Source organism: Lethenteron reissneri, chromosome 5 (genome assembly GCF_015708825.2).
Source record: "Lethenteron reissneri isolate LAM-NWPU_2019-01 chromosome 5, ASM1570882v1, whole genome shotgun sequence".
NCBI classification, from domain to species: Eukaryota; Metazoa; Chordata; class Hyperoartia; order Petromyzontiformes; family Petromyzontidae; genus Lethenteron; species Lethenteron reissneri.
In genome coordinates, this window is record NC_083783.1 from 9,519,071 (window position 1) to 9,543,520 (window position 24,450).

At 46.5% G+C, this 24,450-nt stretch overlaps 1 protein-coding gene across 5 annotated transcripts in view; it reads left to right on the forward strand.

The window, feature by feature from the left end:
* Positions 1-22,266, forward strand: part of LOC133352464 (glutamate receptor ionotropic, kainate 2-like) — a 219,631-nt gene extending 197,365 nt beyond the window's left edge. For 2 of the 5 annotated variants that reach the window (XM_061568122.1, XM_061568126.1), the window contains 2 exons: positions 1,447-1,697; positions 19,568-22,266. In XM_061568122.1, coding sequence (XP_061424106.1) covers positions 1,447-1,697; positions 19,568-19,921 — 605 coding nt within the window. In that variant the 3' untranslated portion in view covers positions 19,922-22,266. Of the gene's footprint in view, positions 1-1,446; positions 1,698-11,319; positions 11,566-19,511 lie in introns of those variants that run through there. The other 3 variants (XM_061568135.1, XM_061568152.1, XM_061568142.1) reach the window with 2 other exon arrangements.
* The last annotated feature ends 2,184 nt before the right edge of the window (positions 22,267-24,450 follow it).

The window sequence follows — 24,450 nt, forward strand, 5'->3', positions numbered from 1 at the left end:
AATTATTTACCACGTTTTGGGGAAGTTACAGTGGTTGTCTTGAGTATACATAAACTAAAAGTATTTTATTTTACCAGGTAAGGTGCCACTGAGCTATACAGCTCTTTTTCAGAAGCGAACTGATTATTACAAATGGAAGCTCAACGAATCGGCTTATCAGCATGGAAATGTTTCGCAGCTAAATTCTCTAAATGCGTGTTGATTCTAAATGTGGAGGGAAGAAGCGGAGGACCCTGAGAAAAATCTATGCGACCATGGGGAGAGAGACATGCAAACTCCAAATATACAGCAGGTGTCAGGGTCGGGATCGAACCCACGACCTCCTGTATACCAGGCGAGATAGTTAACATCTCGTCACCGTGGCACCCACTTTTACTTACTACTCCCGCACCTCCGATTAGCACAGTTGGTTATGTATGGTGCGACAGAAGACCAACATACATACGTAGGAATTTTTCACCTGGAGAGATAACGTCACGTTTGGGGGGGGGGGTGGGGGGAGAAGTTGAGCGCATGCTGTTAAGACAATGGAGGTGTGGGAATAAAAGCACGTACAAAAAGAGACAGTGAAGATGCAGTTGTGATATAAAGAGAGATGTTTAGAGTTACTGAAAGGTACACTGCTCGTTGATGTACATATGTATGTTGAACTTCTTTTGCACCATATGTAGCCAACCGGGCCAAGCGTATTATCAAATAAATACAATTACAATTACTTATCAGTAAAACAAATACCAATGAATAACAATTGAATGATTACCAATATATATAATTGCAATACCCTCCCTCTCCTTGCCTCGAATCACTGCACCAGATTGGATTGAATCAAAATGATGACGTCACCCTGATGCTGCTCTATTTAAGACCGGAACTAACAGGAGAGCTTCACCATTCTTGCCCGATGAAGCTGATTGTAATTATCAGCGAAACGTCGTACTCAAATTTTAAAATGCTTTTGATTCTCTCTTCAGCACACCGGTGGGCTAAAGAAGTCAATTAATTTGTCCTTTGAAAACGTGACACATTTTTTACTGATTGGCCATGTCGGGTGGTGGAGGGTTACGACACATTTATAAATAACGCGATCTGACCCAAAAACCTATATTATGAATAATATTGGTCGCGAAAGCCTACGTGTTGTATTGAACCGGGCCAATGGTGATGCTCACGAAGTTGTTCAATAATGACCGGGGGCACGAGCCCATGCTGCTCGGGCGAGACACGAGTTACTCCCGGGACGCGCCCGCAGATTTGTAAATGTAACACTCCACAGCCAAGCAGCGGGCCGGTGAATCGTCCGCGCTCCCGCTGCGCACGTCTTGCGGCTCCAGGCCCCGTGTGTGTTTTGTTGCGCCGCTCGTAAGATCAGGAGGGTTGTCGCCGCACCAAAAATCCAACCCTTGCCGCCGGCGGCGTTGCGCTGCGTTTGCGCCGCGCTCGGTGCAGGCTCCCCGTACCGGGACAAGATCACCATCGCCATCCTGCAGCTGCAGGAAGAGGGCAAGCTGCACATGATGAAGGAGAAGTGGTGGCGTGGCAATGGCTGCCCCGAGGAAGACAGCAATGAGGCGAGCGCTCTGGGCGTGCAGAACATCGGCGGCATCTTCATCGTGCTCGCCGCCGGTCTCGTCCTCTCCGTCTTCGTCGCCATCGGGGAGTTCGTCTACAAGGCGCGGAGGAATGCCAAGATCGAGAAGGTGGGCCCAGCCAGGGTGGTGGTGCTGACAGTGGTGGCGGAGATGGAGATGGTGGTGGGCATGATGGTTGGTGGTTATAGCGATGGTAGTGACGCTGGTGGCGGTTGCAGTGGTACCGGAAATGGTTGCAGCAGGGTCTCAGTTATGGTTGTGGTGATAATGGTGATGGTCTTGGTGATGGACATGGGCGTTGTGGTGGTGTTAGCGGTGGTGGTGGATTTGGTGGTGGAGGTAGTGGCGGTGATGGTGGTGACTGTGAGCATGGTGGTGCCTAAACGGGGGATCTTTGTCTTCATCTTTGGTGGTTGAAGAGCGGTCGTGTAATGTAACAGTAATGTAGCGCGCTGCGCTTTGCTTCGCGCTCATGGCCAACACCAGTGACGATTATCTGAACCGGTTCTGGGCCTCCCCTAGGTCGACTCAGCCTCAAATGAGCACCTGGTGCAATGTGTAACATCGTCACTGGGGAGCCGGGTGTGGTGTTGACCACCCACCCCCTTTGTGTGCCATGCCGGCCTTCATAGGTGCTTGCTAACAGCAGTTGCCCCAACAGTCTGTTAAGGCTATACGGGGGATCTTTGTCTTCATCTTTCGTGGTTCCAGTCGTGGTTAAGGTTGTTGTTGATGATTGTCCCGGTGTTGGTGGCAGTGATAGCTGTCCTAGTGACTGTGGTCGTGGTGGTGTTGGTGGTGGTCGTGTGAGTGGTGATGCTGTTGGTAGTGGCAGTGGAGATCTTTCTGAGACCGAGCCGTGACCATTTGTGTGAGATACACATTGCGTTGTCCTTCTCCCGCACCTCTGATTAGCGCGGTTGACTGCTTAAGCTGCGAAAGAAGTTCAACTGACATATGTGCGGCCAATGAGCTGGTGGCAGCACAGCAACTAGTTTTCTGACAAGGACGCCTGTACATTAGAGTCTTGAGTGTCGCTCTTCCTACCGTGCAGGTTTCTTTTCCTACCGTTTTATACCGAACAAAGAAAAATCTAAATTTCGATTTAAAGCTTTTGTGACTGCAGGGATTCATCTTCTTGGTTCTTTCGGTAAAGTCACGTAGAAGGGAAATAATTAAATAAAAATATATTAAAATATTAAAATTATTCTTAAGACATTTTGGCCACAACGCAAGCAGCCGTCCTCAGGTGAAGAACAGGTCTGTCGGAAAGACAGACCTGTTCTTCACCTCTGCTTGCGTTCTGGCGAAAAACGTCGTGGGGAATTATTTTATGTTTTATTTTTATTATTTCATTATTTCCCTTCTACGTGACTTTACCGAAAGAACCAAGAAGAAAGAAAAATCTACTTTACCGAAAATAACCAGGCACTGGCTACATTAGCTTGACAAATAGTAAATATATAAACCGCTGTTGCGAGGCACGGCTTGAGAGCGTACGCTTGTCTAGCACGGTGACTTCACAATTTTTTGCAATTCGTCTGATGAAGCTGGCTGTTGTAATCACCAGCGAAACGTCATTAAACTAAAAATTCTAAACGTCGTGGATTTGCTCTCCAGCACACCGGTGTGCGGAACTAGTAACTAATTGGCACGTTTTGTTTTACGTGACAGACCTCACTAATTGGCTGTGTCGGGTGGTGGTGTTGGTGGCTTAACGACACATTTATATTCATGGGATGTAACCCAAAAAGAACCCCTTTATTATGAATAATATTGGTCGTGAAAGCCGGCTTCGTGTTAAACTGACTTTGATGCTCTCTGGCATGTGGTGTGTTTTTTACGTCTGTACCGCAGTCGTCCCCGTGTCTCCGACACTCGGCTCACCCCTGCGCGAACATTTCAATGTCTTGGTTCATCGATTCAGTTTGCGCTGGTGTTGTTCTTCGTGTGGAACTCTATCTATCTTACTAGACTCGGTCTCTGCTCCTTGGGCGTGTAGCGCAATTCACTCACTCCATCCGAGGAGCCATTGAATTTCCGCTATTTTGGGTCAGTGATTCGATTCGAGAATCAATCCCTCTTTGGCTTGTCTTGTTTTGATCTGCCTCTTAGTGCTGTGTTACTCTCGAGTTAATGGGATTAAATTCCACCAATTCTGCATCCAGCGAAGGGTCAAGGCCTCCATTTCCGCCGTGTCAGTCATGGGGGTGGATTTGACCATACTTCACCATGCTGGTCGGTGCAAGTTGGTGACGGGGGACAAGGGCAGGGATCTGGTGCTACCATCACTCGCCACTGATGCCAGCCGTGGCTTTGAATTTAGAATCTTAATATTTATAGAAACTGGAGGAATCCGATGAGATGTAAAGCAATTTTTCACAGATGTCCAGGAGAACTGCACTTGGGTCCCCTGGTTCATAGCGCAGCATACTCACCACTGTGCCACTCTTCCACCCCCTATCTGCATGCTATTATAATAAATTGTAAATTATCTATTTTCGTGTGGGTTTCTGGCGGCAGGTGGCAGTGCAGCAAAATCCGTTGTTGCGCTGTACTCTGCTGCCATTTCTATGCTCCCCACATTCCCCAACCGGCAATGACGATAGTGGTGAAGTATGGACATACGAACCCGCAAGACCTGTATGGAGGCCTTCATCCAACAGTGAATTGACATGTACATGGGAAATGTATTTATACATGGACGATTTGATGTTTGTATCGTGAGTGTAAAAAACAATTTAATCGATTGCATTGTTACATTAACTAAGATTCATAAATTACAGGGGCCACATTCTGTGGGTTTTTGTAAAAATTAGCCATCGGGACTTTCCCTGCCACTAAGGCACAGGAAGAGATGTCTCCTACCCCTGCTGGCTGATGACGGTGGGAGCCTTGGCAAAAAATGGTGGGCAAATGACCTACATAGTCATAAAATAAAATACAATCTTGCAAAACCGCACCCATTAATCTCGAAGATGTGTGCCCGTTGGGAATAATGCACCTCAAAGTCTTGAATTCATTATTGGAACACATCCTTTGAGTCAACTCTCTCAGGCGTGCCATTTCTCTGTATGCGTTTTATGTGTGTACATGTGTACGTGTGTGTGTGTGTGTACGAGGGCTGGCCAATGGATTTGAGAATGTCACAGTTTATTAATATCGAATGGCTCAATAGCTCAAAATCCACGACGAGTCTTTCAATGTAATCGCCCCCGTGACATCGCGGCCGCCGGGTTGAATAGTGGCTATAAAAAGAGGGCTTCGCAATCAACCAAAAATGCAAATGAAGTAATTGTGCCTTTTACAAATATTGCATTTCATTTTATACATTTGTTTTATATACCATATTAAAAGAAACATGAAAAGTCTACCAACCTAGCCTGCTGGCGACTAGATAGCGGGTTATTGATAGTGAAGTAATTGTACCTTTACAAACATTGTATTTCATTTAGATTTATGTTATTTACCGTCTTAAAAACAGACATGCAAAGTGCCCCAACTTAGCCTGTGGACGATTAGAGAGCGGGCTATTAATAGTCTTTAATTTGAGCTGGAACAGATCAACGCTGTCCTGGGAATGATTATTATGGCAGGGCAACATCCATCTTGCCTTATTTTGTCCGAAACTTATTCATAAGATCATACCAATATGCCATGCGATAATATATAATTATTATCGATAGACGTACCGTGTATTCTAGTGGCAGTGCCTTATTCTCATTAATTACTCCTCCAAGCCAGCCATTACACGAACACACTCCAGTGTGGGAATCTTTATCCAACTCAACTATAACTAATTTTATCTTACCAGGTAATACCGACTGAGCTTTCTAGCTCTTTTTTCAGCGACCTGGCCACAAACGATAGCTCAACGAAGTGGCTTGTCACGTGGAAATGTATAGCGGCCAAAAAGTCTAGAACACACGTTGATTCTAAACGTGGAGGGAAAAACAGTAGGACCGGGAGAAAATTCCATGTGACCACTGGGAAAGAAACATGCAAACTCAAAATATACTGCAGGTGTCAGGGTCGCGATCGAATCCATACCCTTCTGCATACCAGGCGAGGTAGTTAACATCTCGCCACAGCCATTGGCAATGCACACATTGACAGCACTACAGCCAAGAAAATGGGCTGCTGGTAACCCCCGTAAGATGTTTCAAAAGAATCACTCCTCCCTGGTAGGAATAAACTCTCGTCACATGGAGCGAAACGTCGCACATCGTGCTGAACAACACGCGGTACAACCCAGACAGCACATTTGAAAGAGTTGCACAGCAGCGCAATCCATGCAGCAGTAACCTGCACTTGTTCAAAGAACGTATACGGTACTCCTTCAATCTCCACTGTGTATTCAATGCTTAGCTAGCAAAGAGGGGGTTCATTGTGAAGAGAGCCATAGGCGACGAGCGCTGGCACATTTACGGTCTCGCAGCAAGTCGCTGTGTCTTTTTCGGAAAAGTCTCCTTGCCACGAGCTGCGGTGTCGTGCCAAAGGGCAGAGATCCCACGAACCTCTCCTCGTGTGGACGCGCTGTGTGCTTGTGGTGCCAGGACACGGGAGAGGTGCGCACAGTGGTGAGCGTGGGGTCGTGTGCATCGCTCGTAACACCTGGGTCAATCCTGCGACTTCCACACCTCATATGAGTGCACCTAGCCTGGCACAAGCACTTTGGTGACGTCCCCGTCGGTTAGTTTGTGGTGAATGGCGGCTGTTGTTGCTTGGTGCATGGTGGTGCAGTAGCTTGCACAACGATTCACCTGAGTTTGATGCCTGGCCAAGGCTAATATTAGTGGAGACCGATATCAGAGCCAGGCCTGGGCCTTCTCTATGTTGACTCCACTTTCAATGAGTGCCTGATGCAGTGTGTAAATATCAGTGCTGGGGAGACAAAGGCAGCCGAGCTTGATTTAAGCCACAACCATCCTCTTGTGCCCCGTGGCGGCCTTATCAGATGCTTGCTCACATCAATTGTCTTTGTGATCTATGAGACTAACCAGAGGATGAGATGTGCCTTTGTGTGTTCGTGTAATGGTGAGTGCACTGCACTGCACTACAATCCTGTAAACGGAAAATCATTCCCGGCCATGCATATATCACCGGTGATCATCGTATCTGAGCCTGTCCTGGGCCTGCCCTAGGTCAACTCGGCCTTAAAATGAGCCCCTCCTGTGGCAATGAACGTCGGCACTGGGGAGACAAAGGTTGCCAAGACATGGTACTGTCCGCACCGCCCCCCCATGTGCCGTGCCAGCCTTGAGTTTTTGGAACAAGGGCATGTCCCTTGAATGCAAGCTTTGTTATGCAATCCCGGCTGTACGGCACAATGAAGGGGCCTTTCGGTTGTGCCTGTGTGCATATTAGCATTTCACATTTGATGCAATTCTGGAACGTGTTTTCTGGCAATTGACGATGTCTGTTGCAGAGCACGGCGGAGTGTGCGTACCTAGGGCAGTCGTAGGAAGCGGACGAGGATCAGATTGATGAGAAATCAAGGCAGACGAGTGCAGGTCACAGGGTGCTTTTTTAAAAGTTGAACGAAGTAATAAAAGCAACACGCGTGCCTAAAGAAGAATATTTTAGTTGGTGCGCATTTTTTAGCTGACCATCGAACAAAGACGGTCACCGCTTCGTGCGCGACGCTTTCGGATGCGCTTCTGCGGCCGTCTGGAACGCTCTTCCGATATTAGGAAGCCGCTGGAGCGATGCACTTTTAAATCATCTAGATTGGAAACTCATTTCTTTAGTTAGTTAATCCTCTTCATCCTCTGTGGGACGTTAGGCCAAAAGAACAGATGTTTGTGTTTAGTATGTTGTCCTTACCCCGCACCTCCGATAAGCACGATTGGCTATGTACGGCGCGAAAGAAGTTCAACATTCATACAGACTGAAATGACATGGATAGGAAGGATGGACATTGGACATTGCCAAAGGAAATGGAAGCGTGTGCAAGGAAGCGTAGAGAAGCTCAAGGTTGAAATTGCGCTGAGAGGCAGGACGTAGTGCGTGCACAGGTTATGGACGTCACGTTGACCCTTGAGAAAAGTAAGTAACTTGGGCAGATCACGTCACTCGATGGGGCGATGGCCTGTGGTCGAGATTAATGAAGGAATGTCAGCCGAAGGAGGGAACAACCACCGAAAGGACGTGACGCGCAGAGATGGAGCGATGAATTGGCTTCTGCGCACGAGCCAGATTAATCATTGCATCGTGCGACCGGGAGCTGTGGCGAAGATTAAGGGGGAGGCCTTAATCCAGCAGTGGATAAATCCTGGCTGATGATGAAACGCATGTGAGCACGAATGACCTCTTATGCCATTGATGTCCAACTGCGTGTAGTTATGCAGATACTGTATTGTAATGCACACGTGTGTTGGTGTGTGTGTGTGTGCCTTCTTACAATTACCGATTAATCCATCTCTTGAGCTATCACTCATCCGTTAAGCCATCCATCCAGACGCCCAAATATCCGCTGAGCTGGCCTATAATATAGCCATCATGTGTTAATCAGTTTGGCTGTCTGTCATTCTTATACGATGCTTACCCATCACTCCGTTCGCATATTTTGTCACATCCCTGCGTCTATTTGTTAGAATTGCATCCGTCCGTCTCAAGTAAACACGGTGAATGACTTTGTTTAATATTTATGTGTACATTTACACAGGGATAATTTGTTGTGCGTGTGTAACGACTGCGGGGTTGCCACCTGTGCTGGTTTTCCCAGGATAGTTCTCTTGTTGAGACGAGCTGACCCTGGGAAATCTGCACTTCTTCCCGGGACATTTAAAGTCCCAGTTTTTATTTTTAGTTTTTGTCAGTTGCATGAGACAGAGCTCAAGACCGTGCATTTTAAAGCTTACCTAAGTAACCTCGATCGAGGTCACCCATTCCTTAATCTTTGCCCGTTCCCGTCATCGAATTCAATCTATTCTGTCACCATTTTTCTTGAAACTATGTCAGGCGCCTTGAGTGAATGTGCTCTATAAATAAAAAATAAGATAAGTTTTGCATCCAGTTGTCCCCCCATCGTTTAGGAGTAGCACCATGGAGACAACACGTGACACCAGTGGTTGGTGCCACGGTGGTGAGATGTTAACTACCTCGCCTCTTATACAGGAGGTCGTGGGTTCGTATATTTTGGAGTTTGCATGTTCTCCCCGTGGTCGCGTGCATTTTTCTCCGGGTTCTCGAGTTTTCCCCTAAAAAAATTCGAATCAACACGCATTTAGAGTCTTTGGCTACTATACATTTCCACGTGACGATACGACACTTTGTTGAGCTATCGTTTTCGATAGCCAGGTCGCTTCTCAAAAGAGCGCAGTAGGGCCTTACCTGGTTAGATAAAAAAGTGTATTTTTAGTGTTATTGGGATGTTGCCCTGGTACAAGGGAAGGAAATGCCCCTCCACCCCCACCCCCCCCAGTCCAATCTGTAGCCCTCTTAGTATCTCGGTGCCAACGCCACTCAAGGTCCCGTGGGCCACGGTGCAAACTTCACCACCGCCTGCGCATCCAGATAGCCACACGACCATGCGATTGCCATCCTGGAACGGTTCACAAACTTGTTGTAAAAAAAACTCCTTGTAAAAAAGGTGTCAGTTTTGTTGCCAGATAGAAGGGTAAAAAAACAATTATCATATTTTTTACTGGCAAATGAGGTTCCAATGGTGTAAATGCTTACCCCGAGCTCTCGTACTCTGGTGGTGCATTGTCTTTGAGTTGTGCGCCTTTTGGCGTCATCTGGTCCAACCCATGTGAGACTAGGCTCTAAGGAAAGCTGTCTCGAGTGTGGACCAATCAACTTCAAGGACAGTGCATATATTATCAGAGTTATGGTTTTTTTTTGCATTATGGCTGCAGGTATTGTGGTCTATGCAAACATGACTCCTTGTAAAATATGTGTCAGTTTTGTTGCCAGATACAAAGGTAAAAAAAAAATATCATATTTTTTACTGGCAAATGAGGTTCCAATGGTGGTTCACAAACTCACACCCGTTGCATCTCACCCCCACCCCCAAAACCACACTGCATGTTTTATTTTGGGTACGTTGGAAAATTTTCTTGCGCGTTCGGTGGGGGGGGCGGGCAGTGGGAGTAGGGGGTAAAGTGTGGGTATTATCCATCCTGGCTGCGGAGACGAGGAGTGGACCAAGCTTCATGGACGAGCCGCCTGACGCTTTGTTGGCGACGGAGCGTCGGGCACCTTGTGTTGGCGTTGTGCTCAGGGGCTCCGCGCTCGCAATCAGCGCGTGTTCTCTGCGCGTGCCGAGGGGGTTCGCGGTTTTCGAATGATCTCGTGGATAGCGGGCAGGAGAGGGCAATCCACTTGTTGCTGGGTCCCCGGACGAGACGCAGGGGTAGAGCGGGGCGCAAATAACAGCGGAATGCTCTCCGTGTAAACTCGAAGGCGGGGGAAGGAAAAAAACTAAGTTTGAACCTACTCCAAAAGAATAAGGAGACTTTTTTTGGCTTTAATTTAAAGTGTCACGGCTCTCAAATGGAAATTAATTTTAAAAGGTAAGTTACCATATTGTGGGCACTGTTCAAGTTCTGAGGTGAGTGTATAATATTCACATCATGTAATATTCATTACACTTTTGGCTTTCTTTTACATTTTTGTTCATTTCATTAATATTTCATTGCCAAGGCGTTTAATCAACATCACATTTCCCATTAAACATTTTTTCCAGCTTTACTTTACATTTTAATTAATTTCAGTGCTTCCAGTGAGTTCGGTGTATTTGCTTGCAATTTCTCATTCTATGTTCTTACTGTGTTTACCTTATTTTTGTAATTTATATCTTATTTGTTTGAATATTATTTGAATTAATTTAATTGTTTTTTTCTTTTCTTTTTCTTCTGTTTTTGTGTGGTATGTGATCCCCGCTTTACACTGCATGCATGTTTGTGTGTGTCTATGTGTGTGTGTCTGTGTGTGTCTATCTGTGCTATTCCACACGCTTGTATGTGTCTGTGTGTTCGTGTCTGCCTGCAAACTCTTGTATACACACACACACACCATGCACGTATTAACAACACAAATGGATGTGCACACATACGAACACTTTACGTATGACTACGTGCGTACATGCATTACCATGTGTGCATGTACCAAACACATCTCAAACACACACACATGCTCTCGTGTGTTAATACACACGCACACTCACACACGCACCCTGTCTCGATTGAATTGAATTCTCACACACTCAAACACACATACCCACACATACCGAAATACTCACATACGGCCATACACTCACACACTCTCCCTCTAACGCACACACACTCTCACACACATGTTCACGCACGACGACATATTTACATGCATACTTTCATTCACACATACACATGAACATGCCTACATATAAACACCCACGCTTCCACACACACACACGCTCATACTTGCTCGCACACACACACACGGCCCTGCCAATGCATCGATGCTCACTTGCTGTTACACACATACACACATTCTCACACACACACGTGACTTTCTCTGTCCATCCATGCATCCATGCTCACTCGTTCGCTCGCTCTCATACACACACACATTCTCTCACACACACACACATTCTCTCACACACACACGTGACTTTCTCTGTCCATCCATGCTCACTCGTTCGCTCGCTCTCATACACACACACGCATTCTCACACAAAAACGTGGCTTTGTTCATCCATGCCCGCCCGCCCGCCTGCTTTGCCCACGCGGGCCGCCCCCCCAAGGAAGCGGAGTGCTTCTCCCCGGTCCTGCCCTGTGTGGGCACGCAGTGCTCACTCTCCCCGTCCGCCACGGGCTTCTCCGGCGACGTGGAGAGCCGCAGCCTGCTGCGTGGCGATCGCATGCTGCGCACGCAGTCGTCCATACAGACCGTGTGACCGGCAGCCTCGCCGGGCATAGCTGCTACCCCTCCCCCCACAAACCCACCTCTCCCATGGGGTGTGGGCAGCAGCAGCAACGGCAAACGCCCCCCCCCCCTCCAGCACTCGAGGTAATCCGCTCGCTCGTGCAATTTTTTTTTTATTTGCATCATCTGTAATGGCCCAAAACGTGCTGCACGAGGTATCTCCCCCCCCCCCCCAAAAAAAACGAATGGGGAGATTCAATGCAAAGCAGATCGGGTTGAGCAATGATGCAGTTGTTCCTCACCGGTTGACTACAGTCGCTCACTCGCAGCTAGTCAGTCGACTCCGTATCACTCTTTATAAGCTTCTACCAAGGTAACTCTTGAGCCGTGGATTTACTCAGCAGATTCCTCCTCGTTCCGGGACGTGACCTACCCGACTAAATTGCCTCGTGTCACCCACCACGCTGTGTTCAACGCACCACAAGTGCAGGCCGCATCTTCAACTTCTTCCCTTGACAGGTCGAAACATACTTTGGCGACCAACTGAGTGAAGTTTGTCTCATGGCGTGGTGTGGCCCTCATCCAGCAGTGGATTGACACAGGAGCTGTACACGTACATGCCTTCCTGAAACAGGTGTTATTAAACGTAACCGCAAAGAAATCACTCGAGAAATGTGCACACACGTGAACACAAATTAAGGAACGGCATTGGCAGTTGTGTGCAAGTGCATCTTAATTACAACGTATTTAAATGCCCCATGAAATAATAGCGCCTGCCATGGGAATGTGGAATTTCACCGGCTAAAGCACCCACCACTTTTTAGGAGTGGTTCTTAACCTGGGGTGCACACACCCCCTGGGGATGCGAGATGCCCTTTCTGGGGGTGCGAGACATGGCAGATTTTTTTTCCGAAGGTTAAATATTCTAAAACAAATTATGCACGGCCATGCACGCAAGTACAACGATTTTGTTTCATCAAACCTATGTATTGACAAACATGTTTTTATCATTGAGAACTAAAGGGGTGCAATGCAGTAATGGTAAAGAACCGCTTTAGATGATAATTTAACTCTCAAATACCACACACCTGCTTAATTTCAATGAACGTGTCTGGTGTGTGGTACCGCAGGTGTGTTTAATATGGAATGTACGGTTTCATAGCAAGCCGGGAGGGAGGGGGGGTGAGAAGGAGATGAGTAGTGGGGTGTACATGGGGTCTGTTGAGGATGGGAAGGACGTGAAATGGAATGTGTGCGCGTGCCGTGCTCAGAATTCAGTTAACATTTCCTTTATATTTTAGATGTAACTGGAGACAGATTGACAACTTTGAAATGGGAAATTACATCTGCATTGGACATGTGTGGCCAATTTCCCAGGCACGGCACATTGGTGTCAGTTTCAACCTCTCGGCAGGCCGCACTATGTAATTTCTCAAACGGCGAACGTATACAAACAGGCACGCGTGGTGGATAAGTACAGACGGCTTATGCACCGGTTTAAAGTTCATTTTACGTATTTGCGGCGCACGCTCATGTAATTTATTATGTCACAGATTCGGGTAAATAATTACGGCACAATGGTGGGGACAAATAGTGGTGCTCAGTCGAGGCTGTGTTGCTTCACCGTGGATGAGTCCTGCACAGAGACAACCGTTTGCCAAAGGGGCTAAAATGTACGCGTCTCGGCCTGTACACATGGCATTTCCCTCCAATCGTGGTGCTTGAAACAGACACGGATTGCACGGTGATCAAAAGTTATACCAAGTTTTTTAAAGTAACTTTTTTTTTGTAGACGAAAGAGAGAGATGGTTAAGTTCGCTTAAAGCGTCACCACGCTTGAGTTTGTTTTTACATGACAGGGGACACACACCAGTTTTACCATTGGTCCGATGGTGGCTTTCCTTGGAACGTTCCCACCACGGCATGCGAACTTACGACAGCAGGTCACAGCATTTGAACGCTACAACTTAGATTCCTTAATCAGTGTCCGAAAGCTCCTGAAATGAATGAAAATAAAATAACTGGGAAAAAAAAGATAAGCACTACACTATATTAAATATGAACGCCTTTTGTCACAATTTATTGAAACACCGCGGGAGAAAATGTTTCAAGGTTGCAGAATTTTTTTATTTTTTATATCTCTCTCTTCCTCTGTGCACCATTCCGGAGTTCAGGAATCGCTGCTCGCTCGAGATAATGTTGGTAATTGTCACAAACGATACTTGCATTTTCAAGATAAGGGGGCACGGGAGACGGAAAGCACTTACACTGGAGGCATTTTTTTGTTTACGGTGTCACCAGGGCGGGTGTGATAAGAGGTTTTAAAACTATTTCCCAGCAGTAATTGCGGAGGGAAGTAGAATGGATTGCAGTTATTCTTGAGCGTTCGAAATCATTCGCTTAAGACTCCTAATTTCATATACTTTGTGCCTGGGAAACAGTATGAAAAAGACGTGCTGCTTAGGATTGTGCACTAAAGGCAGTTTCGGATTTGCATTACAAATCCTTCTGTAATGAAGGGTGTGAAATTACTCGCGCGATATTCACACGCTCTCGTGTGATTATAATTCTAGCCCACAATGCACTTACTATCCCGTGGGAATAAAGAGTCGTCTCTACAATTATAGGCAGGCATGCAAAAGCCATCATTTATCCGCTTCTTGCAAATTCGGGGTAGAACCTCGAATTCACTTCTCGTCTTACAACCTCGCTGGGAAGATTTCATTGCGCCAATGCTGCGATGCAGTGGTTGGCACACTCTGAATCGAGCTCAGGTGACCTGAACTACACATCAGAGGCAAGTGACATTTAAAGTGGTCCTTAAAGTGATCCTGGCAACTTCACTTCCCTTGACCAACGCACACTTGACCAGCACAATGACGTACGGTCAAACATTTACACTATGAGACATCTCCTTTACCAGTGGCAAAATATAGTAATAGGTTTTTACCCTTTTTACTGGTACAAAACTGACACATTTATACAAGGCATCATGTTTGCAATAACCACAACACAAGCAGTCAAAATGCAAACAAAAAGAAACAACTCTGATGATGATAATGATATGCACTGTCCTTGAAGTTGATTGGAAGTTGATTGCAAACATGATGCCATGTATAAAGGTGTCAGTTTTGTACCAGTTGAAAGGGTAAAAACCTATTACTATACGGTCAAACAACCAACCCATGACTTGCACACCACGGGTAGGTCTTCATCCAGAAGCAGATTGGCATGCACCGTTAAGCATAAAGGACGCTTCTTTGCTCGGGAACTTTGCCTGTGATCGCAGGGTTGCGAGTTTACATCCAAACCCGAGTCAATTCATTGTCACGATCATCACCGTCTTGTCCTGAGGTGAGTAAAATGTATACCGCGCCAGTGAGGCTACACCGATTGGCAACACAGATAGGGCAGGCATCGGTAACCTCCTCGCGGTGAGACTGCCCTGCCTCACAATGACGGGAGGCTGTCGGAGGAATGTGGAACGACGTTTCACCTGCCGCGCCTGGAGACCACTGGGCAGAGGTCGCAACCGGGTACCTGATACCCGATACCCGGGTACCCGTACCCGGCCGGGTACGGGTACGGGTACCCGTTTGCGACCCTGGTGTGGGCGGGTATGGGTAGACCACGAGTCACTGGTGAGTAACTGTCACTCATTTCCCAACGTCTTGTCTCTTCTCGCAATTAAAGTTCCTAGAATCAACCCACCCGCGCCTGCAACATGGCTTCATCCCAGAGGTCGTAATCGGGTACCAGATACCCGTACCCAGCCGGGTACGGGTAGGGTACGGGTACGGCCGGGTACGAATACCCGTTTGCGACCCTAGTGCGGCCGGGTACGGGTAAGGAATCAAAACCCGTTTGCGACCTCTGCCACTGGGCCAGGCGTCGCAGCCTCCCAGCATCTCGCATTTGTAAATTGCCGGTGACTAAAGTGCAAGACGTGACCCCCCCCCCCCCCCCAACGATCCGCGGGTGAATCTCGCGAGGGCTCTCGCGTGGTTAAATACGTTGGGTCGGGGCGCGCGCGTGAGATTGAATTGGAACAACGGAGGGCAGCAACAGGTGAACAGTGAAGATTAATGACTCACGCCGGTTCATTGAGACGTATTCGCCAGGAGACCGAGAGACGGAGGGAGAGGAGGGGGGGTGTATTGATTAGACATTGAGAGCTGTTCTTTAATTCCTTTTTGTGAGCCTGTGTTGTCGAGTGCTGTGACACGCGGGCACTTTTAAGTGCGCGTGCGTATTGAGAGTCACACTTCTTGTACACGAGCTCTAACCGGCAGACAAATGACAGCGGCTAAAATTCGTACGACACAAAAATCGTGTTAGCGTTTGGCTGGGGTGGTGTGAAATCGTCAAGGTTATCCGTCTAGCCAGGTGAGAGCGACACAGGCCGGGGATATGGGCTGTCGCATTTGCTAGACGTGAACGTGGGTCGTCAAAGCGACGTGGGCAAAACGAATACAAAAGTCCAGCGATGATGCAAATGGCAATCGGCGCGTACCAAAAGGAAACAACCAACAGTGTCACGTGAGAAATAGAAAGAAATTGAACGCACGTTAATAATTGTTGAATAATAAATTACCTGCAGCGTGATTAGGCATTTACAAAGTTATAGAGACATTAAAGAGATATGAGGTGACTATTGCACTAATAAGTAAACAGACAAATATAAAATTGCGAGTCAATTGAAATTTCACGGGATGTCAGATATCCCAAATTTCAAAACGATATTAAGACTGACATTATATTTACAGAGTACCATTTAAACATAAATTACCAAACCCTTCAAATATTTGCCAAATCTTCTTTCGCAACACGTGGTTCACTTATGCACTTGGAACGAATGATTGCATTACGATTGGATGGATAAGTATAACGCTGTTGGTGTTGACATTTACGATGGATCATTCACCCCCCCCCGTCTCCCGACCGTAACTCCGTGTGCATGCAGAGTCATGCAATTCGGCAGAGACAATCGGTGTGTGTTTGGCACGCTGTGAATTATTTTGGCAAGAGAACAAACGGCAAATTTCGACTTAAAGTGGGGTGGGGTGGGGGAGGAGGCGGGGGGGGGAAATCGCCCTCTCAAACTTATAGCTTCGCTACAAAAGCCCCACGCGGACAGTGCGGTGTGTCAAACTTCGCCGCAAAAAATAACTCGGTTTTGTCAAAAAATTATTCGACAATTGTATTCGTTCATTCCGCCATCAGATGGAGAATCCGGTTAGAAATCCTGCGTAGCTGAGCTTCCTGCTGTGTGTGACAGAGAATGGATGTGGAACTGATTTTCAACAGGACATCTGAAAAAACCCTTCAAGTGGCATTTTATTATCCTTCCCGGTGCAGCAATCGCACTGTCCCACACTCGGCGATGCGATTGTGTGTCGCGTTGCGATGAAACACCGATATTTTTCAATTCTCAGAGATGGAATGTATCCACACTAAGCACAAAACCAAATTTCTATTTGCGGATCTCCGTGCAGTCATTGGTGACTGCACAAATACCCATCAAAACACACGACAGTTGAGAAACCCAGTTGCATCACAGGTATGTGAAACACAGATCGGAACCCCGGTTCTCAGCAGTTGCCACCTCAGCGATCTGACACCCTGAGTCTTCCACCATGTTGAAGAGTGTGAGAGTTTTCAAGCAAATGTGACGAGGTCATTCGGGGGGCTTCTCAGCTGAAGGCTTCCAGGGCAGCACCCAGAAGGCCACACGATTTCGGTGCAGAATGAGACCGCATTAGATATTCGCAGCTGAACTGTGAGGAAAGTATTTCGATTTAAAGCTTTCGTGACTGCAGGGATTCATCTTCTTGGTTCTTTCGGTAAAGTCACGTAGAATGGAAATAATTATAATATAATTTTATTATTTTATTATGTTTTATTTTCATTATTTTATTATTTCCATTCTACGTGACTTTACCGAAAGAACCAAGAAGATGTGAGGAAAGTAATCAGTGAGTACCGCCAGCTGTTTGGTAAACCTCAATGAATTGATTCTCTAAGATATATCGATGCCATCTCTTATGGCACATTGCACCGATCTCTACTGGACATCTGTGAGAAGGAGCTTCATAGCTTTGGTGGTGAGATGTTAACTACCTCACCTAGGAGACAGGAGGTCATGGGTTTGATCCCGACCCTGATGCCTGTATATTTGGGGTTTGCATGTTCTGCCTGTGATCGCATGGATTTCTCTCCAGGTCCTCTGGTTTTTCCCTCCACATTTAGAAAGGTGCGTTGAGTGTATTTGTCTGCTGTAAATATCCACGTGGTCAGCCACTTCATTGGGCACTCATTTGTGGCCAGGATGCTTCTGAAAACGATCTGCGTAGCTCAAGTGGGCCTTACCTGGTAAAATAAAATACTTGGGTTCGCTCACAAGATTCCTCCAAGATATTATAGAGGAGCTCACCAGAGCTGCCTCTAGTAGAGACCCCTTCCACTATCAGTGGCTTGAGCAAGCAATTGCAGGGCTGCACCCTTTACCCTCCGCACTGCTCATCCAAGCTTCTCTCGCAGAAACTTGATTTTGCCAACTCACTTTTTTTATTATGGATGCGTTTATATAACAGGAATTTGCCCGACCACCTTTCTACAGAGGTGTTTAAGAGTTGCAGCCGTCTCTTCACGCGTACAAGTTGTGCTGTGTTAGGCCAATAACAGTGTATCCAATTCGAGTCAACTGTGACCATATCCGGAATCCAGGCGAATATACGTCCAACTCCGCTCTCCATTATATTGTCACCTTTACCTGGCTTTGGCAGACAGCAAAAGTGTTGAACTTCATATCAGTGAAGAACTGTATTGCCCAGTGCTAAGGCTATGTCATATCGCCAAAGCCATCACCTGAAAGCCATATCGGGAGATTACCTTCGGCTGAAAGTGTGCATCACCGGTCATACCATTAAAGGATGATGGCTTGAATGGATAGTGTACGAGAAATCGCACTTTATTTCTTCTGTGCTGCGGAGCAGAGAGAAATTGAGTTTGGGACAGAGGCTGCGGGATAGAGGAGGCCTTGGGTGTTGGAAACCACATGTCAATGAGGTCATCTCAAGAAGATCTGTATTGATACACAGATGGACATCAATGTATTGAGGTTTTTGGCGAAATGCAATTCACCGGTGTTTGCCTCTGGGGGAGGGGGGCGGGGGGAGGATGTCAGATGTGCCATTGCACATCTGCTCTTGTTTGTGCACACGTGTGTGTGTGTTGACAAGTGGGGAGCGGTAGTGTCGCGGTTAGCGCTAAGCTGCGCTACGGACCCGGCGACCCGAGTTCGGTTCCCGCTCACGGCCAACGTCGGTGACGATTATTTGAACCAGTCCTGGGCCTCCCCTAGGTCGACTCAGCCTGAAATTAGTACCTGGTGCGGTGCGTTAAAACATTGCCACTAGGGAGACAAAGGCGGCCCCGCGTGGTGCTGGCCACCCACCCCCTCGTGTGCCGTTCTGGCCTTCATAGGTGCTCGCTAACAGCACTTGCCCTAACAGACTCTTAAGGCTATACGGGGGATCTTTTTCTTTTGAGTTGGCAAGTGGGAGTGATGGTGCATTGGTAAGCATGCCATCCTTAACCGTTTCTCACCAACAGCACTTGCAACAACATTTTGCGTGAGCTACATGGGGTGTGAATGTCTGTATACCGTGTATGTATATGTGTGTACGTGTGTGGACATGTGCGTGCATGTTGTGGGTCGTGCATATTGCAGTGAGCAGCACACTGCACTCCAAAGCGAGCAACCAGAATTTCATTCACTTTCGCGGCCAACATCATGTGCGAATATCTGAACCGGTCCTGGAACCTACGCCTAGGTCGACTCGGGCTTAAATGAGCACCCGGGTGCGGTACACGTAAAAACGTCAGCAGCCGGGTAAAACAAAAGCGGCCGGGGTGTGGCGTGGCACTGGCCATGCTGCCCCCTTTTTAACGATTCGCCACTTTGGTGTACACACACGGCACTCGCCCCAACAGCCCGCTAAAGGCGATACTGGAGTGGGGGGGCTGGGGCGGGGGCGACCTTTGTCTTTGTATCTTGTGTGCACCCAGCGCTCGGTGCTGAGCGCGATGGCGGAGGAACTCCGCATATCCCTCCGGTGCCACAGCAGAGTGAAGCGGAGGGTCCCGGTGCTCATCCGCGTCGAGGACTCGCTCAACATGCACACCTTCAACGACCGCCGGCTGCCGGGGAAAGAGACGATGGCGTGACTCGGCACGGCGGGATGGCGAGGCCGGCGAGCGGTGACGGCCGTTTGCCGACGTCGACCGACCTCTCTCCCCGCAGCAGCAGCAGCAGCAGCGGCGGCGACGGCTCCGTCTCGGCCTCGACCTCGTCCACACACTCTGGCACCGAGCCTCCTCCGCATCGGATTTTCTGTGAAAACGTTGCGTCCGCCACCTGCCCCCGCCCGAAGGGTTTCGATCTCGGAGCGATGCCCCCGGTGAGCCCGTGTAGATAGAGGGACTGCGGCGATGACGACGACGACGATGGTGGCAGCGGTGGCGTCGACTGGAACTTGGCATTGTCGAGGACGTTTTTGAGTGTGAAATGAAGCAAAGTGAAGCGGATGGAACAACAGCAGCAGCAGCGGACATGCTAAATGAACACTTAAAGGAATTTACTTTAAAAACAAGAAATCACTCACGTAACAAACTTAAACAAAATAAGGACATGTTTGTGGTTGTAGTTATTGTTTGACGAAAATGCTTCTTTAGTTTTGTTATGTTTTTTTTTGTTCTTCTTTGCAAGTGAAAACAAATTCATTTTAGGTACAGTAGTTGCGTTCTGAACACTGCTCGTTTGTTTAAAATACAACGTTGAGTGAGAATGTCCGATGGTGAAAATGATGAACTGTTCATTCATTGGTATACATACACTCTGCTTGCTACAATAAGTTTGTTATTACCGTTATTATTGCTACTATGATGATAATGTTGTTATTGCACCCGAGATGAATTACCCATGGTATTTTGTTCCAACATGGATTGTAAGAGTTTTATTTAAGAGCACTATATTACACTATATTTATATGGTTGAGTGGCGGTCAAATGATTTTTGAGAATGGGGGCATTTATTGAAAAAAGTCACAACCTAATGTCGGACCTTGTTCCAAAGTCCTTCTCTATGTGGTAATCATGTGGTGGAATAAGTGCGTCGATGTTGGGTGGCTACACTATTAAAACAGAATTAGTGAGTCGGTGCTTCTGATTAATTTACCATTCTAAAACAGTTTTCGCTATCTTTTCGTATTATGTATATGGAAAAAAAAAATCCGAATTTTTTTGAATGTGTGTTATCCATCTCATCGAGTTGTCGCTACGATTTTTTTTCGTGGTGTTATTTTTTTTTGTCTGTTGGAACTAAAATATTTCTCCCGTTATGGTTAATAGACCGTTAAAAACCCATTTTACGCTCATTATGACAGGAATGACGATTGTTTTAAAACGAAGGAAGACATCGCTTGGTTATTTGCATCCTAATTTGAAGCAGAGTTGTGTTAATGGAACTGTGGGATGGCAATAACGCTTGACGTGCCACGCGCATACGAACGAGAGCAGGGGGGGGGGGAAATCTATCTTTTAAATGTTGCCCGGTCGTAGGGAAAACAGATTTGGGACAGAAAATCCTGTCGGTGATTTTGGCTGGAAAATTTTACGCTGATTTGGGATGGAAAATCCTGATGGTGATTTGGGATGGAAAATCCTGACGCTGATTTGGGATGGAAAATCACGTTAGTCACGTTCGTGATTTTGGCTGGAGAATTTTTACGCTGATTTGGGATGGAAAATCCTGATGGTGATTTGGGATGGAAAATCCCGTCGGTGATTTTGGCTGGACAATTTTACGCTGATTTGGGATGGAAAATCCTGATGGTGATTTGGGATGGAAAATTCTGACGCTGATTTGGGATGGAAAATTCTGACGCTGATTTGAGATAGAAAATCACGTTATCACCAGCCAAAATCACTGACGTGATTTTCCATCGTGATTCTGGCTGGATAAATTTAACGCTGATTTGGGATGGAAAATCCTGATGGTGATTTGGGATGGAAAATCCTATCGGTGATTTTGGCTGGACAATTTTACGCTGATTTGGGATGGAAAATCCTGATGGTGATTTGGGATGGAAAATCCTGACGCTGATTTGGGATGGAAAATCACGTCATCACCAGCCAAAATCACTAACGTGATTTTCCATCGTGATTCTAGCTGGAGAAATTTAACGCTGATTTGGGATGGAAAATCCTGAAGGTGATTTGGGATGGAAAATACTGTCGGTGATTTTGGCTGGAAACATTCTGACAGTCGTTTGGGATGGAGAATGCTGAAAGTGATTTTTGGATGGTAAAAATTCTGAAGGTGATTTGGGATGGAAAATCCTGTTGGTGATTTATTGGTGCATCAGCGAATGGGTGAGATGTTTGGTAAACCATTTGCATGCTGGGTTCTGCCAAGCCAATGTAAACTTTTTGGATAATTCGATTCTTTTTTGACAAACACTGTTTATTTTTAATTTTTCCCAGCCAGTAAAAAATGGTGCTTTTTAGATGACACACACGGCAATTCATGTTTTCAAACCGATTATTTTTTGTTCGATAAAATATTTGGAATGTTGGTGAATATATATATGTTTAACATGTCTGAAATTGAATGTTGTAAAGACATGATGAAGCTGAGTCCCTTTTATATATTTAACTTTTTTGAGAGAAAAGAAAGGCAGAAGGTTTTTAAGACGCTTTATTTCGACGATGTTGCTCTTGTTTGTGAATACCGGATTACACAGGATAAAGGGACATGATTTAATATGCTTTCGTCGTGTGTTCGGATTTGTACGTGGTGTGTTCTGATTTTAATCTTCTCCCATTGTTCAGTCAGCCCGAGGAGCATTTCCATCACGACTAATGGGCGACTTTGTTGAGATTAATGATCAATTTTCTGTTATTATCATTTCTGATGGTTTTCTATTTTCTCTTTAGTCCCTATATCGAAACCTGTTTTTGTAAACATATAAGCAAATACTACCCACAGTAATTGATTCAACATTAAATAATTGACAAGGCGTATAACTTTTATCGGAATGTCTGTTCATCTGCAGTGAATTTTGATTTTAATCCAGCCATTCGTTACATTCTAGCATGCAATTTAATAAAACTAATCCTTAAATAATTCGTAATGGCACTGCTTAGATGAGAATTTCACGATTGCGCCGCATATCTTCCCGATGCGTTTTCCAGTCGTACCGCGTGTTGTTCGTCATGATGTCCGACGTTTCACAGCACGTACCGGGGGTATTCTTCAATCCCTTAAGAAGCCTCCACTGCGTGAAACAAAACACCGGGCATCGTGCCCAACACGCGGCACAACGCGTGAACACATCGGTAGAGCTGTGACTTGTCAATGGTAATGCAGTATGAGCAGCAGGCAATGACAAAACCGTTTGGGTCCTAATTGCAGTGCCTGGTTTTCCCGTCTCGCGATTTAATATCAGAGGGAACTCGGTAGCTCTGCTGGAGGCTCATCATGGTTGTGTTGGAGCACTGAGACATCGCCACGGAGATGTTGGAATCCGTGGCGGCTGCCTCCTGATTAAACGGAGTTCTCAAGCGGGGAGCGTGTTTGATGATCGCAGTCTGATCATCAGTCAGTACAAAAACACAAAATACAGGGTGTCCGTGAAGCTATCATCTATTATCAAGAAATTATAATTAGACATCGGGATGCGGCAGCGAGGCAGTGGTTAGTGCACTGCATGCTGCGGACGCAGTGAACCCTGAGTTCCATGCCTGAACGTGGCTAACGTGAGTGGCAATTGAAGTCTAAGCCGATCACGAACCCTTCCATGTTCACCAACCAGGCACCGACCAACGTGATGAAGTGTGCTCAAACGACCCCCCGTGAATCACACGACACGGTGGGAGGCCTTCATCCAGCAGTGGATTGACAAAGGGATGCGAGTTATTTTCATTTTATTTGTATCAGTATATACTTTTATTGCTTTTATTTACACACAACACGAGCCCGCTGCAGGGTACTGATCGCAGAAAAAGAAGGGGGGAGGGCGGAAATTCCGTGAAAAAAAAAAGTCCAACACCGGTGCTACTTTTATAATTATTATCGTTAGCAACTTGAGCTAGGTTGCATAAAAAATACAGACGCGCACTCTGATTTTGAATATTTTATCGCGTACGTCTGATCCCCTCCTAAACCTCCGTCTGTCCGTCGTGGCCTTGACGACACACGTCGAATTTTGATTTGAGAGAGCGAGGGGGGGGGGGTCCCTGGAGTTCGGCCTGTGGTTGTGTAAAATGCTTCTCCTGCGAGCTCTTAAAAACCATTTGAACCTGTCAGTTCATTCTTGGTGAACATCACTTTGAATATTTCACGCAACCGCAACATTCGAGCGCACCGTTCGAACCGCTGTATGATAATTATAACTATTTAACAACGGAGAATACCGATAAAAAAAAAAACACGTTCTGCTTGGAATTAATCTTCTTGGTTCTTTCGGTAAAGTCAAGTAGAAGGGAAAAAATAAAATAATAAAAATAAAACATAATAAAATAATTCTCACGACGTTTCGGCCACAACGCAAGCAGCCGTCCTCAGGTGAAGAACAGGTCTGTCGGAAAGACAGCGTCTGAATGAACACCACCAAGCTTGCCTGGAATGTTTGGTTTCTCACTCAAATTCCAGCTTCAGTTCCAGAAGCAGCTCCCAGCCTGCGGAGCGAAACATCGGGCATCGTTTCCGAAACAAATCAACGAGCGGTCATAATCCGAAAACGCATTGGAGAGAGATATGGAGCACCACCTCTAACGACTACATTTCTGGGGGGGGGAGGGGAAATAAAGTGGATGATTGACACGCCTTAGACATTTATGAGTGACAACTCGTGTATTTAGATCTTTCTTAGGCATACCCAGAAAATGACTTGACGTTTCCCCCTTGCTGCGACATATTTCCACGAGGTCTTTTTTTTCTCTCTTC